The sequence below is a fragment of the Lytechinus pictus genome, chromosome 11, assembly GCF_037042905.1.
Source record: "Lytechinus pictus isolate F3 Inbred chromosome 11, Lp3.0, whole genome shotgun sequence".
Lineage (NCBI taxonomy): Eukaryota > Metazoa > Echinodermata > Echinoidea > Temnopleuroida > Toxopneustidae > Lytechinus > Lytechinus pictus.
The window spans coordinates 13,418,652-13,439,466 of record NC_087255.1 but is presented as its reverse complement, the minus strand read 5'-3'; the positions used below and the strand labels follow the sequence as shown (position 1 = coordinate 13,439,466).

Below are 20,815 nucleotides of genomic sequence, written 5' to 3'. Positions count from 1 at the left end.
AAATGACACAAAAAATTATTTCAACTAAATGAAGTTATTTTAGGTCAGAAAAAGAATTACAACAAAAATAATAACAATTAGATAATAAACAATGTTTTTTCTTCTGTTTGAAAAATAACAGAGATTTGTACCAAATCTCTACATTTTAGCATATATACCAAGCTAATTACCAAGAGGGTGCTGCTTATGTTGTACGAAATCCCCAATAGTAAAAAAATGGCAGAGGTAAAAATGGCAGAGGTAATAATGGCAGAGGTAAAATGGCAGAGGTAAAAATGGCAGAAGTAAAAATGGCAGAGGTAAAAATGGCAGACTGATGTAAAAATGGCAAGAGGTAATAATGGAAGAGGTAAAATGGCAGGGGTTATAATGGGAGAGGTAAAAATGACAGCTCTAGGTAAAATATGGCTAGTCTTAAACCCCCATGCAATGAATTGTCAAAAAGCCCCCGCATGTACATACATTAAATAAGAAGTGCATGTCACGGTTAGGCATTTCATCATCATTATGTCTTCATCGGCCTAACAATGCTATTTACGAATTCGTTGGAGGTGTACCGTGAACGCTTTTTAAAAAGAAATCAAAGGACAGATATTTTTTCATTCAATTTATCAGGAGCAAAATGAAACTGCACTATTCTCATTCATCATTTTATAACATTCCTTTTTGTCTGGCTGGTTTTTTTTATATATCTAAAGTTTTGCCAGGTTTACCGATGCAAAAAGGAGAACAAGTAGACATAAGAGAGGTGGAGAGACAGACAGGGTTAGGGGGCGGGGAAAAACATAGAGAACATAGCGGGGAAAGCTTAGAAGTTGAAATTGTCACGAATTATTGTGGTTAAATATTATGTCCTTATTTGTAATGTCGTCTGTACTATTCTTTTTAAATATTTGAATGACAATAAGCATGCGTTCCCAGGCTTGGCACTGAATATGTAACTGATTATGATAATCAATAATGATCTTGTTTTGACTGGTAAACCAATTTGGTGTCGATCGAGGGGGACCGTCTGGTTCAGAATCTTTGCATAAAAGAAGACTCTAAACCTTAACCACTGCATCCAATATGATTTAAACGCCTTGATGATCATAACCCTTGGAAGCGGAAGTGCTGTTGGGGATTTTGTACACCATAAGCAGCTTCTCGGCTTTTTAACAAACCAGCACCCCTTATCTCTTTCATTTTTGCCTCTGCCATCTTTACCTTTGCCATTTTCAACTCCGCCATTTTTTAAACTGTTAGAAAATTTATACTTAAAAAAAAAATTCCTGCAATTGAGTCTGGAGAACACCTGTAATCTTACTGCACTGTGTAATCTTACATGCATTTGTGTAAAATTACACAAAAATTCTCCAATCGCATTGTACATAATGTATTATGGGCATATGGCGGCCATTTTGAATGTCAAAATACAGCATTTATCATATAAATTGCATTTATATTTCGTTAAAAATTATATTTTTAGCCAGTATTCCACTCGCTTATCTTAATACTAGTAATATGCACATTAGTACTCACTCTTGTGATTCTCTTTTGTCCCCATTAACATTGTACATAATACTGTCAGGGCAATTGGTGGCTTCTTGAGTATTCAAATGCTTCATTTATTACATACATGACATAACAAATGATACATTTCGTTAAAAATCATGTTTTCATCCATTATTTCACTGAAAATCACAATTACTAGTATTTAGTCCTCACTTTTGTGAAATTTAGTTTTCCCCATTCATAGTGTACATAATATAGAATACAGGGATCTATGGCAACCATTTGAAATATCTATAAATTTTTTTTATTTTTTTTTCAATAATCGTTTTTTTTTTCAGAGAGAATTTCACTCCTGCAACACAAATTCATACATTTGATAACCAATGTGCGGGCAATTTTATGATTTTCATGGGTAATTTGCATATTTTGGCGGCCATATTGGATTTTGACAATTTGCGGAAAATGCTCAAGGTTACGCGAGTGGCATCATTTAGATTCGTAATCAGCACCCTCGAATTGACAAGAAACCATGAAAAAATATTGTATATATATGAAAAAACAAGGTTTGGTCAATTTTCTATGGGGCCTAGCTATCCTGGACTAACTGAGAAATGTGATATTAGTCTTTAATCCATGGTTTAAATGGTCAAGTAATACGTTGGGACGAGTTACAAGGACAGTCAGTGGTATTGTATGTCCACAAATCCAAGATTGTTGCAAAAATGGAGTCTCAAATGTCTGCCGTTAAGTAAAAACCGACAGTCTGTTTAATAACCACCTAGATAATATGGTTTTGGTGTATAACCTGTGGTTCAAAGTGTTAAATATTACGTTGGGACAAGTTACAAGGACAGTCAGTGGTTCCAGAATGTCCAAAAATCCAAGATGGCTTCCAAAACAATAGTTTACAATGACTGCTGTTACCAAATGACTGACATAGTTTATTTAATATCCGCCTGTGGTATACATGTATGACTTTGGTGTTTAACACCCCATGGTTTAAAGGGTCAAGTAATACATTAGGGCAAGTTGTAAGGACAGTCAGTGGTCCACCATGTCCAAAACTTAAAGATGGTTTCCAAAAGATGAGTCTAATGTGGTTGTTGTTTCCTTAAAAAATGACATAGTTTGTTTAATATTTGCCTGGGGATTATGATTATGTCGTCTAACCCTTGGTTTAAAAGGTCAAGCAATACATTAGGATAAGTTACAATGACAGTCAATGGTCATGTATGTCCAAAAAGCCAAGATGGCTTCAGAAAAAGAAGTCAAAGATGGCTGCTGTTATTATTAATAATGCATAAAGGAGATAGGATTTTTGTGTCTACACTATGTTTTCAAGGGTTGAATAATACTTTTGGGTTAGTTAAAATGGTATGGAGCAGTCCATTTTGCCTAAAACCTCAAAGATGGATTAAAAAATGCGTCGAAAATGAGTCCCATTAAGTTAAAAAATAGTCATAGTTTTGCGAAAAAAATATTTGGTGTGTACGCTATTGTAGTTTGAAGGCTCAAATAATACATTGTGACAAGTAACAAGGATGGTCAATTTTCCCTTGTTTTCAAAAAAATCCAAAGTGACTTCTAAAATTGCGTAAAAATGACTATTGCTCCCTACTCATGAAACCTTAGAATAGTCCTAAGCACTAAAATGGCGTGTCTTAATTGAAGTACACTAGGTAAAAGTGTACCCCCATTAAAGTTTTGGGGTTTGTTTTTTTTACATATTGTTGGACCATGGTCAAATTTTTTAACTTTTAGCACTTATTTTTATGAGCCTTAAAAACTCAGCAGAGACACCAAAATGATGGTTCTACATGGGATAAAATATGAAGTATTGTCATTCTTGTATCAATGGCGGCCAATTTGAATGCAATTATGCGAGCAGTCTTCAATTTTTGGACAAAATGGACAACAGCGTATCCCTGCAATTCGTCTTAACCCATATTATTTGACCTTGAAATCATAAGAAAGATACAACTAGCACATCAATGATGTGGAGCTCATCCGGCATCTCGCAACGAAATTTTACACAATTTTAATTTCAGCCCAGTTGACACTGTAGTGAATGATATTGGTGACATAAATGGAGGATATAGAATTGAAATTGATGAAGAAATAACAAAGAAGCATTTTTTGTGATCTATGAATAAATTTCATATAAATTAAGCATAAATAACTTTCTAGTCAAAATTTCTTAACTCTGTGTAGAACCTTGGTGAACCTCATGTAGCCCTCAGATGGAACAAAAATAATCAAAATCAATCAACAGATAAATAAGTAATTTGTGTGAGTTTTGAAAATAAATGAATAAATTAGCATATTTAATGAATTTCAAATTTCTGTGTTGAAATTGAAATTGATCAACAAAGGAAGAAGAAAAAACATTTTTTGTGATTTATGAATAAATTTTGCATAAATTAGCATAAATATTTTTCAGGACAAAATTTCCAAATTTTGTGTACAAGTTTGGTGAACCTCATGCAGCTCTACCAGATGGAAGAAAAAATCAAAATCTGTCAACAAATAAAGAAGAAGAGGCATGTCTCCCAATCTCTAATCAGCGCCAAGATGAGTGGATTGGCGCTGAGATTGGGAGACATGTGCCCTCTATGTTAGCTTTGGAAAAAAGCACTTCCAAACAACAAGATCCAATCTGGACTACGCTTGAAAAAACAAGCGGAGGAGTATGGCGACTTGAGGAAAATATTCACCAATATTTTCCTCAGACTGCGATCGCAAGGGCAAGCACCGCCGGCGCCGGTTGCGGAAGCATGGAACAGTCCGATATCGGTAAGACAAGGAGTTCCGAAAGTTGCGGGGGTGGCAAAACTGACGCCCTAAGCAGCGGGGGATGAGAGGGGATGAGAATCTAAGCTTCTAAAAAGAAGAGCTCCAGTGAAGTAAATCACTTTCATGGAGGGACTCATCCACAGTCGGCCCGAGAGATAGCGGGTCGCGGTGATCGTGGGTAGACAGACATAAGCATGCATATACACACACGCATACATACACACATACATAAATATATATCCATATATATATATATATATATATATACATATGCATGCATATAAATACACATAAATACATACACATACATGCATACATACATCTATCCACGATCACATCATCCTCGGTCGCACAGTGACCATGGCCACAAACATAGCATGGAAGGAGGATGAAAGCAGCCTGCGAGGCGACTCAAGTGTGCCGAGTGAAAAAGCTTCTAAATAAGAAGACAACTCGACAAACGGGCACGGTAAATGCATCGACCGTAACCCACTCCACACAAGGAGGGAGCGGCGGAGACGCTCGCAAGCTTGACCCACATATAGAGGGTAGTCTATCAGATAGACCGATGGCCTAGCGGCGGACAGTTTGGTGTGAACTCGCCGACCCGGCACGGTGGGTGCGCCCAGGAAGTAGGCATAGAAATGCCGACAAGAAAAGCCTGGGGCTTGAAACAATTAGCCTGAACGCACGTACACAGCCGACAATCTAATGAGATATACGGCTGTTTCTGTCCTCCGAGTTGATGCTTACCCGACCGGGAAAGACTCGGGGAACAAGCTGTGAATGTCAACAGGAGGGGTATCTAGCATATACATAGCCGATTCCCTCCGAGTGTTCGGTGCGGGTGCTGCCGGCGGGGTCCGGGGGGACGACCGATGATGGCAGCTCGGGCAGGGCTCGCGAGAGCCGCCCGAATTCAAGACAAACAGGTTAATCATAACCATAACGCACCGGGTGGTGAAGGCATAGCGATTACTAAGTACAGGAGAACTATTAATCGCCGTGACATTCAGTTCCGATATTCAAGCTCATAAGCTCGGCAGAGCTACGAGATAGTGAGTCATACCGCTGAGCGGTAATGGTGCTAATATCGCCCTCTCTACAGCGGCGATCGCTGGAGAACGAATGTCTGCTTGACCTGCCCGGTGCTCGACACGGCGGTTTTAGCTGACGGGGAGCATGAGGATAAAAATCTGTGATGCTCGAGGGCGTTCTGTTGTAACATGAAGTTACGACGCCTGGCCATCGGCACAAGATTAAAGGTCTGGCCACGAAGCGGGGTTAGCGACCTAGAATTTCTTCTTCTTCCTCTTCTATGCGGCCCCCGCCGGGGGGCAGAAGAGAACAGAGACAGGGGGGACGTGATATCTCGCATGAGAAAAGTCACGCAAATCTGATCAAGCCGTTCAGGCACATGAACGCAATTCCATGGTTCCACCTTTAAAGGCACGTGGACGCGATTCCACGGTTCCACCCTGATCAGATAATTGTGAGATTGACAGGGTCGAGCTCACGTGTCTCTAGCGACTAGGGGCTAGTAGCCCTTTGCTAATGCTCCCTGACGAAGACTGACAAAGCATCGAGCCTAGTCTGTGCCGGGAAAAGAGTCCCACGCTCTTAACTCGGACTTGTTGGACCCGATAGCCTGTGGGTCAAGCAGCCCTGGAGGAGTGAGGTTTTCTATACTAGTACAACACTCCCCAAAATAGGTTCAGGTCCCGTCGAGGGAGCCTTGGCTATCACCTTTCAGGCACGTGGCCGCAGCGCCACGGTTCCACCATAAAACGCTCGGGCACGTGGGCGCGGTTCCACCCTCTTGGACACGTGGACGCGACTCCACGGTTCCACCCTTCTTTTTACAGGGCACGTGGACGCAAACCACGGTCCCACCCTTAATATAGCCCTACGCAAAGGGTCTCACTCTCTTGCCCTCATACTCACCGCCGCTGATCACGGGGACAAATACCATGTCTGGTTCTCTCCCAGCGGCAGGTTTGGAGTCATCAAGAGATGAGTCGAAAGAGCTCATCTACCTGGTAAGTTCTTAATCTGAAAGAATATAAGGAGGGGCGAAACAGAGAGGGGCGGAGGGGAGGGTGGGCAAGAAAGGTGACAAAACAAGACCCCTTTCAGAAATTATTAATAATCAAATTGATAACTCAGGACCAACAAAGTCAACAAACTTGAAAACAAAGTTAAGAAGCTCAAGTGAGAAAAAAAACCAAAGTTTTTTTTTTTATTATTATTTACACGAGACATGACGTTAATCAATTAAAATCAGAAACGTTTAAGTCCAAGACGAAGAACAGGATGAGCTAAGAAAAAAAAACACAAGGTTTTTTTTTTGACAAAGGTCGAAAAAGAAACAATAAGAGCTGATCTGAAAAGAAGAAGTAAAGGCTTACTTCCTTTAAAGTGGAAAGCCGAAAGCCAATTAGCGAAAACAAAGGACGCTAATAAAAAAACAGGGGGGCTTCCCAAAAAAATTAAAGAGAAAACAAATTTTAAGACAAAAAGTCAACAACAAAAAATTCAATACAAAATAATTATTAAAATTAATTAATAATTAAACAATTACCAATTAGTTGATTAATCAATCAAGAACAAAAGATTGATTGAAACATAAAGAGAACAATCAACCGACTCAAAACGACTTCGCCGCCGCCAGTCATTGCCGCCGTCGGAAAGACGACGTTCATGTCTTGTTTATGCTGTGCAGGCGAGAAAAAAACAGCGAACATTGAGTTAGAGTATGTGATTTTGTCTGCATCGCCCCAAAATTATCAAACATTTGGCCGTGTTATTTGTCAATCAGCAGCTGTGAATCACGGCAGTCATCTTGGATTCAAAGATGGCTGACGAATCATTATGATGCTTTATGTTTGCAACCCTGGTATAAAAAATATAGACCATAATTTCTTAAATGTAATCACCTATAGAAATTGTTTAATAGGGGAAACCATGATCAAAATACCGCCATTTTGTTTTTTCCCGATTTGACGATTAAAACCTTGGAATCAAGTTAAGCAAACAGCATTTTTTAATTCATAATAATAATAATAATGCTCAATTCTTGTATAGCGCATCACACATAGCATAGCATGTCCCTATGCGCTTAAAGAAGGAATAGTGTAAGGTAAGAATAAAGTAATCAAGATATTGATATTGGACCATTAGTTCAAAGTTGGTATTTTATGCATTGAATAGATATGTTTTAAGGGATTTTCTGAACCTGCATAAATCACTCTGATATCTCATTGAATTAGGTAAAGCATTCCAGAGGACAGCAGAGACATGAGTAAAAGCACGCTCACCATATGACTTTGTAGAGACAGAGGGAACAATGAATAATGCTTTTGAGCTTGATCTAAGATTTCGGGATGGCTGGTAATAGGATACTAAATCGAGTAAATAGGATGGGGCAATTTTATAAAAACAGTTGTGTGCAAAAACTAAAAGCTTGAATACAATGCGGGAACGGACAGGGAGCCAATGTAATTCTCTGAGAACTGGAGTAATTGCTTCATACTTGCGGGTTCGTGTTACTAATCTCGCAGCTGAATTTTGAATGGTTTGCAGTTTTTTAATTTGTTTAAGAGGTAATCCTGAAAGGAGACTATTGCAGAAATCAATGTGACATAAAATAAAAGCATGTACCAATTTTTCAGTGGTGGGTTTGTCCAAGAATTCACGAAGTTTACCAATTTTGTATAAGGCATATGATGCAGAGCGACATTTTTGGGATATAAATTCATCGAATGTCAATTTATCATCAAATATAACTCCTAGATTTCTACAAGAAGTACTTGCGCGTATGTCCATTCCACCAAGTTTTAATATCTGGATTGATTCTGTTTCTCGAAAACGTGAGGAAATGTGTAAAAACTCTGTTTTTTCACCGTTTAGTTTGAGGCTATTCATCTGTGACCATTCTTTGATCTCTTGAATACATTGTGTAATTTCAGCAGTGGGGTCAGAATCCTTACACTTATTAAGGGTAACATACAGTTGTGTATCATCCGCATAAAACATTTTTTGTATATTGAACTTATCAATTATTGCCTCAAGTGGGGAAGTGTACAGTGTAAATAAGATCGGCCCCAGTACAGATCCCTGAGGAACACCTTGAGTTAAAGAGTGGAAAGTTGATTTCTCACTTCCAATGACGACACGATGGCTTCGACCTAAAAGATATGAATGAAACCATTGCAGAGCCAGATCACGTATCCCAAATCTGTACTCTAAACGTTTCAGTAGAATGTCGTGTTTAATGGTATCAAAAGCTGACGAAAAGTCTAGTAATATAAGAATTACTTCTTCACCTTTGTCTAATGATATCAAAATATCGTTTGTTACCCTAAGAAGAGCTGTTTCTACACCATAGTATTGGCGATAACCTGACTGAAATTTGGCATGTAAATTATATTCGTTAAGATAAGCTTGTAATTGAGAAGCAGCTAATCTTTCCAAGATCTTGGCAAAGAATCTTAGATTTGAAATGGGGCGATAATGTTTAAGCTCTTCCTTGTTCAAAGAATTTCCTTTTAATTTGGGAATGATGTTAGCACACTTAAATTTACTAGGGAAGCAACCAGATACAAATGATTCATTTATGATTTCTGTCATAATAGGCACAAGCTCAGGTAGCAATTGCTTAAGAAATGATGTCGGGATGGGGTCGAGATCACAAGTTGATGTAGAGGACTGCATGATTACCCTACGTACTTCTTCATCTGACACTGTTTTGAAGTGTGTAAATGATGACTTGCAGTTGGAAAGCCCCTCACCAAAACAGATGCCACTCGGCGAAGATGTAGCCGAAGATGCAACCTTTAGCTGATCGGTTATGCTTGTCACTTTCTCTTTGAAGAAATTAACAAAACATTCAGCTACTGAGTCACAGTTATTTATACTGGGAATGACTGAAGAAGTGGTAGGCTGCGTTAACCGTTCAATCTTCTTGAATAGTTCACGCGGAGTGCAGTCTCTGAGCTGGTTTCGATGATACAAACTCTTTGCAGATATCAGCTTGTTACTGTAGTGATGGGCTGCTTTTCGGAAACGCTCCCGATCGATCTCCAAACCACGTGGGAATGCTTTACGTTCTAATACCCTTAGTTCACGCTTAAGCTCTCGCAGGTCATCACCATACCAAGGAGATTCAGGTCGGCTTGTAATGACGCGTGTAACCACCGGGGCATGCTTATCTAGGAGAGTAGAAAGCGTAGACTCAAACCGGTCAACCTGTCCATCTATGGTGTCCGAGGGGGTAGAGTATAGCTCAGACACAAGAATGTCTTGACGAAATGCCTCAAGATCAATATTTTGGATTTTGCGAGTTCTGATCTGTACCTTTTGGGGCTTTGGTTTACGAATGTTCAAAGAGCAAGTGACGGCTACATGATCGGATGGTAGATAACCTTCTTTTGATACATTACTAATGAGGGCCTCATTTGCTCGTGTAAGGACCAGATCTAATGTGTGTCCATTTTTATGTGTTGGGAAATGGACGTGTTGCTGAAGGTTAAGAGCTGCAATATCATTCAGGAAGTTGACAGAGTTTGAGTCCGTAGCAATGTCCACGTGAAAATTAAAATCACCAACAATCAGCAACTGATGTGTTGAAGATACAAGCTGCTCCATAAGTGTAGAAAATTCTTGAAGAAAAAGCTGATCAGTAGACTGTCCAGAAGCGGTTCGTTGTGGGCGATACACGACCAGAAGTCGAACCGGAACATGTCCATGAGCAGTAACGAGTACATCCATGTATTCAAATGATGTGAAGATATTGGCTGATTGAAACCTCTTGACTTTGAAGGATTGATGTACACATACAGCTACACCACCTCCTAGACGACCCTCTCTTGGCACATGATGTACGATATAGCTCTGGAGGGTGGATGATATATGTGCTAGTGGGATGTCATCACGATGATCACCTGTGAACCACGTCTCTGTTATAGCTGCGATGTCTACTCTATTGTTGATCATAAGGTCACAGAACATATGAGTCTTATTATTCAGTGATCTGGCGTTCCACAGGGCTAGGGTCACTGAATCTTTGGTGACTTCATTAGATGTCTGAGATTCATGTAGCTCTCGACGCGCTCGTCGTCTACATCTTCCCCCTTTTCGACATCTTCTTGTTCTACCTCTACAAATACCCATATCATTTAATGTGGACCATATGGTAGAAGATACATTGTATTGCTTAGAATTTAATTGGTACAGGGTAATGATGTCATACTTAATTCTAGTGGTACATATCTTAGATATATTATTTGTATAATTACTGCTGGCATAAGTAGCCTCATTATTTTTAGGGGTTGGACCTGGGTTCGGATGTACGTCCCCACACTGAATAAAACTTAACTGAAAAGTTGACGTACATGTAGGAGTACAGTAATAAGATATTCTTCTACCTACATATCGGTATCTAGGATAAGGTGGTGAATTAAGAATCACAGTTGATGGGGAATCTGTGAGAAAATGAGTACAAGTAAACTGATCGCCACCAGCTATACTGAAAAAGACATTAGAAGAAATTAAAACCAGTACAAGGGCACAGCCCTGAAACGTAAAGGTATTATGAATGAATGCCATTTGTATGAGGTTACGTAACCTATTGTGTATAATTCAATACCTTTAAATCTTCCTTTACAAAATAAGGGAACAGTATGAATGGGTACACTTCACCAAACACACTAAATAGAAAGTGGATATAGACTTGAACCTGTGCTGTACAGTATGGCTACTACTTACAAACTGAGAATCCAAACAGTCAAAAATAGTTCACACAAATACAGAAAATCCATCAAAAAATATCACTTCCAAGTGATCCTGCATAATGAGTGACACATAATGAACAAATCAGTAACAAAATCAAAATTAACCTAGAACTCAGGTCCAACCAAATCGAGGAGAAAGTTGGAGCAGCTGTGACGCGCCCCAACTTACTCCTTTACAGAATAGCACCCCTGAATTACCGTAAGACGATTGATAAATCAACATGAACACAAAATGCCTAAAGAACTTTTTCTGAACACATTTTAAAAATCTGGACCTGACTATTTTAATAATAAATGATCGCGAAAAGTTTGTAACTGTTCAAAATATTTTCCATAATCAATACCATTGCCATGAATGATCTGATATAATCTGATGCAATCCAATATGATCTGATAAGATCAGTGGGTTAAGATCAGACAGTGGGAATTAGAAATTGGCTATTATCATTAATCTATATATATGTCAAACATACAAGTAGTAGTAGTAGTCTACGTTCTCATTAGAACTATAACGCTTTGCTTGCTTGATGCTTTGCATTGCTCTTTTCCTTGCTAATGGGCTATTCCAAGCGTGTCGTAAGGGACATTTCAACAATTTCTAGTCTCTTAGGTCTCTGAGTTTCGTCATTTGTTTGGACAGCAGGTTGATAAGTCTTATGAAAAAAGCTGATTTTTCTTGCATGGAATCGCCATAATGCATCCTTTTCTTGAGTGGTTCGTGTTTTATGGCTGTTTTAAAGGCCTATTATCAGGTTATAGGAGTAAACCATGACATACATGTATGCCAGTCGCCCAAAGACTTTATTCTAAATTGTTTTTCATGAAACAACAAATAAAAACACCATTCATGCCTCCAAGGGGCAGGCGACACTTTCGTCAAAAGGTTATATATGAAGGTTTGAAAGAAAGAATAACATAAATGTGTTATAAGGTCTGCATGTACGGACTGGCAACATGTATGAATCTGTATTATGTATACACATGTATAAGCGGAGATTGCACAACACATACAGACAGACTGTACAATGAAGGAGCAATAAAGAGTCAACAGACATTTAGAGATCAGACTTTAATGTGTCATTATTCGGCTGGATGAACCCCAAAACATAACAAAATTTGGCGACGAGATGCGGGATATGCTAGGGATCAACTGTATTGAATAATTTTGCCTGAGCCCCAGGAAAATAGTGGATGTGGATGCATGCATGGATTCAATTTTGGATTGTGAAACAATTTTGTGTGATACAGACATGTGCCATATCTATCTACAGTCCCAGGTATGAAAATCTGTGTATGGACGGTATACAGTTATAAGTCACATTGATTTATTGTAGTGGTGTATGATGGTGGGCCCCAAGTCTGCGCACCTAACAATTTGAGTTAAGATTTCACATGACAAGGGGGACTGCGCAGACTTGGGGGAACTTGCCATATATTATGGACGCTATGCAGCTGTCAGCCACCGTCAGAATAGGTGGCTAAGCCATAATTTACACTTGTCAGCCATTTTGAATTAGACCAGGACTAGCAAACAGTCTAGACTGAGAAGCCCAGTTCCTGTGTTAAAATTGGAACCAGCAAAGCCAAAGAACTGTAGTCTGTACACGACACAGCCCAAGCCCTAGCATCTGTTTATGAACTTTTGATCCAGCCTGATCAGTACAGGACCAGTCGCAGCCCAGCCAATTGTTGGTCCAGTCTCAGCCTAACCCAGCCCAGCCTTGCTCCAGTCCTACTCCTAGCCCAGCCGCCAGGCCCTGCCAAGCCTCGCACAGCCCATGACCCTGCCCGGTCCAGGCCAGGCCCTGCCAAGCCTCGCACAGCCCATGACCCTGCCCGGTCCAGCCCAGGTTCAGCCAAGCCTGAACTCTGAAGGATGAATCAAGCTCAGCCTCAGAACAGTGTTTACACAATGAATGGATAAAACATTGAAACTGAAACTTTGCAAGCAAGACTCTAGACTTGAATGATAACTGAATGGACTCAGTGTAAAGACTTTGAACTCAATTTATGCTTGATATTTGATGCATAAAATTGATGAAATGTATTTGAGTGACCATTGAATTTAATGCTATTGTGCTAAAACGAGCATTAATTGCAGGTGAGCCAACTCAAGCATTTAGATACAGTTCCAGTGACTAAATTAAGGTAACAAATGGTAAGCTTTTGGTACAAAATTAATGTTGCCGATTATCAAAGAGGTCTAAGCCCGTTGCCATGGTAGATATACGTATAGTTGGTCTATTGAGCTAGTCTAACTTACATAGCCTGACTATTAAGGTCCAGGACCTACACCTAAGTTTGAACCTTGAGACCTGAAGAGTTAGTCTAGATCTATACTGCGGGTTAATTAGTCCTCATTTAATTAGTAATACTTGATCAATGGATCAGCTAGCTGCAAAGTAGTATGTTTTAATAAAATTTTTTAAGCGGGAGTACAATTCATATGTCTGTATATGTTTTTCCATGTGAAAATCTGGGTTTTTTTTGGTAAGTTCAGAGTGTGGTTGTGGGAACGTGGCTGGCTCCTTGTTTCGACGATGTCTACAGCATGCATACACATTACGATAGTAGATCTACACAGTTGTACACAACTGAAAGATATGCGCATTTCCCTAGCCATAGCGGCGATGATTGTTACCAAAAGAAAAGTAATGCCAATAGTTCTAGCGTTTACTTTCGAGTCTCCTTGGTATTTTCATATATAGGCCCTACAACTATTCATGAAAAATCCGAGGCCAAACCACGTAATGTGGAATTTCGTCACAAATGGGTTAAGTTATTAATTTAGGAAGTGTTGTTCCATATGTGTCACTAATAGTGGAATTGTCTGAAATTTGTATGAATTTTAAGTATGGTTGGTTATTATGAAATGAATGAAATTTCATGTGATGAAAAATGGAAATACCATCGCTGGACCGTTGTGTCGTAATAGTACTGTATTTTAATTTCAAATCAAAATTTTTAATAGACTACAATACAATTTTCTTTCCTGGTAGCGGGAAGTTAAAGGGATGGTCCAGGCTGAAAATATTTATATCTAAAAGTATATAAATGGAGTAAAATTCACAGAGTAAAATGCTGAAAATTTCATCAAACTTGGATATCAAATAACAAAGTTATTGATTTTCAAAGTTTATCAATATTTTTTGGAATATGCACATCATCATGAATATTCAATAGGTGGGCTGATGATGTCACATCTCAATTTTTTCTTATGTCATTACATGACATCGTAAATGTTTCATTTTTTCATACATGTGTAAATGATGTGTCTCCATTATGATGAAATAAGTTGAGGCAATAAATAACTAGTCCACTTTATAATCAGTTGTCAATCCAATTGTTTTAGTTCTTGGTAGCATTTTTTTAAATTAAACCAAATTTCACATAATAAAACACAAAAGAACAAGTGGGGATATGACATCACCAGCCAACCTAATGAATATTCATAAAGACATGCCTAGAACTGTTTCACCGGAATAATATCATTTGAAATTCAAAAACTTTATTTGTTATTCGATTTTGATTAAATTTTTAGCATTTTGCTCTGTAAATTTTCTTCTATTTATTGAGATATAAATATTTCCAGCCTGGACCATCCCTTCAATTTTACTAATATTCGAAGACAGGAAACTAATACTAGAAAAAAAGATAAATGAATGGAATATGTATCACCAAACCCAGACAAACATTGGAATATGTCTTGTTTGCCTCTTGCATCGAGGCAAAAACTGAATATTTGTGTCCATGTACATGCAATATCTTTTGATTACACACATTTATCCTGAAAGCTCTTTGCATACATTATTTATTCAAAATTCAGGTTTAGTAAGAAAATCAATTACTTTTCATTCCAGGTACAAATTTTTATTGATATATGGCCAAAATCAAAGAAGGGTGTTGGTAACCAACAAGTCAGAGGAGACCTAAAAACAGGAGCTGCTTAGGGTGGTGTGCACAACATTTGGAGTGAAAGAAGAAGATATTTTTCCTGTAGACATGGCAAGACAAATTCTACGATTTTGCAGACATGGAAGAGGACGAACTTGTGACAGGGCCATTGAGAGTAAAAATTACAAACTACCTGTGGTCCTCGGTGCACAGCAACTGGTAAATGGTGGAGAGTAAGTATCTGGTACCAAACAGAAACCCCAATTAACTCTCAATGTGCCATAGTCTTGCCCAAGTGCATGCCATTTAATTTCTTTGGCAATTGATTCATCCTTCTAGATAAATATATTACTTGATAATGGCCAAACTTAAAGGCATTTCTCTTTTTCACATGACATAGTTATATATGAGACTCAACCAGAAGGATTATTAAAGAGGATTAGAACTTGGCCAGTAAAAACGCTTTAAACGTGTATGGGGCAACTTAAGAGTTGATGAATTAAGTAAATGTGAGTAAATGCATAAAATATGAGAATATTTCTTGCATTATAACTTACTAATGTTTGAGTATCACTATTGATGCAGGAATCTTACAGTGGCTACATTGTTGTGACATTTTGTAATGCATTTCTCTGTTAGATTTTACCTAAAGTTATTTTTTTAGTCTAATTCGCATGTATATGGTTCTGCTATGGTCTTTCACCAAATGTTAACTGGTACAGTGTGTTTGTGACAGATAGTCGCAAAGTGTGACCAAGTGGAGCTTTTCTGTTCTTGTCTTTGGCAACAAGACTGGCGTGTCGTTGCATAAAACTTGCTATTATAGTAAAATTTGCTGTAAATATCTATTAAGGACTCGGATGAAAAGTGATTTGACAGAAACTAAATGAATGAGGATTCTAAATCTATTTGTTTTTTCTTTTTTAAGTATAATTTTTTATTCTTTGTTTTTTCTTTTTTTAAGTATAATTTTTTATTCTTTCCAAATCTGACACTGTTGCAAGGCACATAGAGTGGATGAGCACTGAAAAAAAGGCAGCCAGACTTCAAGAGAGTTGAGTTCTGCATGCAGAAGACAATGGCAGACAGAAGGGCATGGATCATAAATTCTGTCCCTCGGCCAAGGATCACTGATGACCGACTGAAGTATCCTTGGCTCTTTGATGAGGATCAGGTAATCTATGCAGAGTTTTCTCACCAGATTTTGAAATATACTGAATATCCCGAGATTGATTGAATGCTGACGGACGTTGATAGAGTTGCTTATACTCAATGTTTCCCTATTACAGTGATTTACAGAATGTATTGGAAACTTCTAACTCCACATGGATTATCCAAACTTGCTCATAAACTTAATTTATTCAAGACTGCGTAAGGTGTGAACTTCACGTGGTCCTTGTATGTAAAATTCAGGTTATTTTCTTGTCAAAGCAATATCACCTAAACAGCTTGAGGTATGGATGTAAAAACTTGGTGTTTAACATGTACCATCATTAGGAAGACGATTTGAATGGATTTTGGAATATGTAGGTCAAAGGTCAATTTGTGAAATTTATTTGTTTAAACACATTGTCACCTTAACAATTTGAAATATAAATGTGAAACTTGGTGCTAACATGTACCACTATAGGAGATGATCTGGATATATTTTGGAATATGTAGCTCGAAAGTAAATTTGTGAAATTCAGGTAATATCTTTGTTAATGCAATGTCACCTTAACAGTATGAAATATGGATGTAAAACCTGCTAGCATGTATCACTGGGAAGAGGATGCATTGAGTGGTGTATGTTTCATTGACTGTTTTTGAAAATTTGACTCAATGTCTCTAATCTTCAAATTAAAGGTCTAGTCCACCCCAGGAAAATGCTGATTTGAATAAATAGAGAAAAATCAAACTAGCATGAAATTTTAAAGTTTCGCTTATTTTCAACAAAACAGTGATATGCACAACTAGGTGAGCCAATGATGTCACTCACTATTTCTTTTGTTTTTTATTGTTTGAATTATACAATATTTCAATTTTTACGAATTTGATGATTAGGACCTCCTTGCCTGAAGCACAAAATGTTAAAATAATTGAATTCCACGTGTTCAGGGACGAATGAAACTTCATTTCACATGACAATGACGAGAAAATCAAAATATTTCATACTTCATATAATAAAATACAAAAGAAATAGTGGGTGAGTGATGTCATCAGTTCCCTCATTTGCATACCGACTGAGGTGTGCATATAAGCGTTTTGTGAAATGAAGCAAAACTTTAAAATGTCATAACTTTCTTATTTTACATCCGATTTTGATGAAATTTTCAGTGTTATGCTTGTTGAATTTTTCTCTTTTTATTCAAATCAAGGTTTTTTTTTTTTTTTTTTTTGGGGGGGTGGACTTGTCCTTTAATCTTGCCATATCTGTGCTACCTCTGTGTGTGAAAAGTACATTAATTTATTTAGTTTATTCAGGGATTTTTTTTTTGTATATACATATAGTCTTTCTACCTTGTCTTCTCAGTCAAACCAAATCTTATAAGATCAACAGCAAAAAAAAAACAGTTTTCAGGAGTATATGACATCATTCTGCATTCCATACTTAATTAAGCTTGACATATCTGTGCTAACTCTTAATTTATTTAGAATATTTATGATTTTTTATGCCTCCGCCAACGAAGTGGCCGGAGGCATTACGTTTTCGGGTCGTCCGTACGTCCGTCCCGTTTTGTTTTGTCGAAATCTCAAGAACCGTGGAGTGGTTTTACATCAAACTTGGTATGAGGGTATATCCTGGGGGGATAATACTTTGTTTTGATTTTATGGTCACGGGTGGAAGGTCACAGAGGTCGTTATATACCTTAAAATGTCCTGTTCTTGTGATAACTTAACCATTGGAGCTAATAACTTCAATCTTGGTACATTCTTTATATACATACTAGAGGGAGAATGATCTGATTGGATTTTGGGGTCACATGGTCAAAGGTCACAGAGGTCAGTATGCCTTAATATATCTTGTTCTTGTGTAACTAAAGGAATGTTAGAGGAAGTAACTCCAAACTTGGTACATATATGCTTGATATAGGGGGGGGTTGCAGGGCCAAGTTCAAAGGTCATAAAGGTCATATACTTACAACTTTTTTATCCATTTAGTAATTTTCTTGTGTTTTATGAATACTAAAAATTATTTTCATATATCAAGTTTGATTGTAGGTCAGTGTATGCATGAAATTGTTCTTGTGATAAACCAAAGACTTCGATAGATCAATTTCAAATATGGACAATGCAACCATTATGACATTGACTTGAGAAGTTCAAAGGTCTAAGAGTTCATGTCTCTTGTCACAATTGCTTGTAGATTCAATATTAATGGTTCTTGGATGCATATATGAGAGTGATCAATATGATAATAGAAAATATCAATCAAGGTTTTCCGTTGGGTAGATTTAATTTTATTGAATAATTTTTGCCTTATCCAAATATAAGTGAACACCAAATGTTCAGGCCAGCTATGGTAGGAATCGAACTCACGATCTCCTGGTTACTAGACAGGCGTCATACAACTAGACCACCAGGAATTAAGCCCGATGGCTATTGGCTGCTATTATGTGATATATCAACACAGTACTGTACCTGCTGCTATTATGTGAATCAAACCAGTTACCAGCCATCGGGCTTCTCGGTGGTCAAGTGGTATGACGCCTGTCTGATAACCAGAAGGTCGTGGGTTCGATTCCTACCCGAGCCGGCCTGTAAAATTTTTTCTTAGCAGCTCAAACATGCACTGAACATTCAGTGTTTATTTATGTTGGGATAAGGCATAAATTATTTAATATAAAAAGAATAGAACAAATTTGAAGATTTATGGGAAATTACCTGTGCAACATATTTCTGATCTAGTGGCAATGGCGGAGGCATAAATTTCGACTGTGTGCAGTCGAGAATCCATCTAGTTATTTTCTTTTGTTTTTTGTATAAAGTCTTTCTAACATGTCTTCTTGGCCAAATCAGTTATATGAAATCAGCAGTAATAAAACAGTTTTCAGGAGTACATGTATACATTCCTTACTTAGTTTAGCTTGCCATATCTGTGCTAACTGTTTGTGTGAAAAGTACAAAATTTATAAAGAATGTATTAAAATTTATGTGGGTTCTTTTATAGATATGTATTCAAACCTGCCATGTATAAAGACTTGCCTCTTTTGTCAGCTAACTTGGGTAATGTTTCCAGAGCTGTACATGTAGTACTGTATTAGATGTGTTTGACTTTATTTTTATTAAAAGTTTTCATTGCGTTGTTCTTAACACTGATTTGCATTTTGTCCCTTTTAAGGTCATTGTGTGATCACTCACTGATTGATACAATAAGTGGCGATGTGTAGTGTGGAATATGACCTCTGTCATATTATCTGTCTGACTGACCTACAATTTTAAATGTAATTTCTTATTATACCATCACCAATGTGGCTCTTTGATGATGTAGCCGAATGTGTACATTGTAACTGTATTTTAATTGACTCTTTTCTTTCGCTGATACACTAGAAACTCAATATACAGAGATTCCCAATATAACAGTCAAATTTGCTGGTCCAAGGTCCTTTTGTTATCGCTGTTTCTGTTTTTAAATCATTGTTTCACCTTTTCTTAACCATAGTAAAGACACTTTGAAACGATGGATTTACCACAATAAAAACAAGGTTGTAACCACGGTTAAACCATGGTAGCCATGGTTTATCTACAATGAAACCATCGATTAACTGTGGCACATAATGGTTAAACCGTGGTATACAATGGTTAAACCATGGTGAGACAGTACTTTGACATGGTTTAACCATCATCATACAATATTGCACTAATGGTTAAAAGGTGGTTTTACCATATGATTGATCATGGTTTTACCGTGATTTGGGTTGTAATTATGTGGTTTGGCTGCTGTAAAACAATGGTTTCACCGTTTTCTAACCATGGTTTCACCTTCGCTTTACCATGGTTTTACCTACCCTTTACCATGGTTTTATACTTTCTTAACCATAGTTTCACCTTTTCTTAACCGTGGTTATAGTACGGTAAAAACACAGTTGTGACCATGGTTATGCCATGGTAATGTCATGGTAAGTGCGTTCCAATTTAACACCTTTTAACCATGGTTACCATGGTTTACCCATGCTAAACCTATAGTTTAACCGTGGTACACCATAGTTAAACCATGGCTAGACAGTACTTTGACATGGTTCAACCATCATCATACAATATTGCACTATGGTTAAAAGGTGGGTTTACCATACAATTGATTATGGTTTTACCGTGATTTGGGTTGTAATTATGTGGTTTGGCAGCTGTAAAACAATGGTTTCACCTTTTTCTAACCATGGTTTCACCTTCTCTTTACCATGGTTTTATACTTTCTTAACCATGGTTAAACTATGGTAAAAACATAATTGTGACCATGGTTATGCCATAGTAATGTCATGGTAAGTGCGTTCCAATTTAACACCTTTTAACCATGGTTACCATGGTTTACCCATGCTAAACCTATAGTTTAACCGTGGTAAACCATGGTTAAACCATGGCTAGACAGTACTTTGACATGGTTTAACCATCATCATACAATATTGCACTATGGTCAAAAGGTGGGTCTACCATACAATTGATTATGGTTTTACCGTGATTCGGGTTGTAATTATGTGGTTTGGCAGCTGTAAAACAATGGTTTCACCTTTTTCTAACCATGGTTTCACCTTCTCTTTACCATGGTTTTATACTTTCTTAACCATTGTTAAAATATGGTAAAAACACAGTTGTGACCATGGTTATGCCATAGTAATGTCATGGTAAGTGCGTTCCAATTTAACACC

General features: G+C 37.7%; 1 protein-coding gene across 1 annotated transcript; it reads right to left on the bottom strand.

Annotated features, from left to right (window-relative positions):
• Positions 1-5,283: 5,283 nt before the first annotated feature.
• LOC129261749 (uncharacterized) lies at positions 5,284-10,458 on the bottom strand. The gene is made up of 2 exons (XM_064106636.1): positions 9,016-10,458; positions 5,284-5,457 (listed from the first exon to the last, which is right to left on the bottom strand). The coding sequence occupies exons 1-2, from the start codon at positions 10,456-10,458 to the stop codon at positions 5,284-5,286; spliced, it is 1,617 nt and encodes a 538-aa protein (XP_063962706.1).
• Between the last annotated feature and the right edge of the window lie 10,357 nt (positions 10,459-20,815).

What these genes read in the sequence shown, in the direction of transcription:
- LOC129261749 (XM_064106636.1), bottom strand. Translation starts at nt 10,458, where the DNA reads ATGGGTATTTGTAGAGGTAGAACAAGAAGATGTCGAAAAGGGGGAAGA. An exon ending in AAACAGTGTCAGATGAAGAA is followed by an intron (nt 5,458 to 9,015) that starts GTACGTAGGGTA and finishes GCTCCCCGTCAG; the next exon opens with CTAAAACCGCCGTGTCGAGC.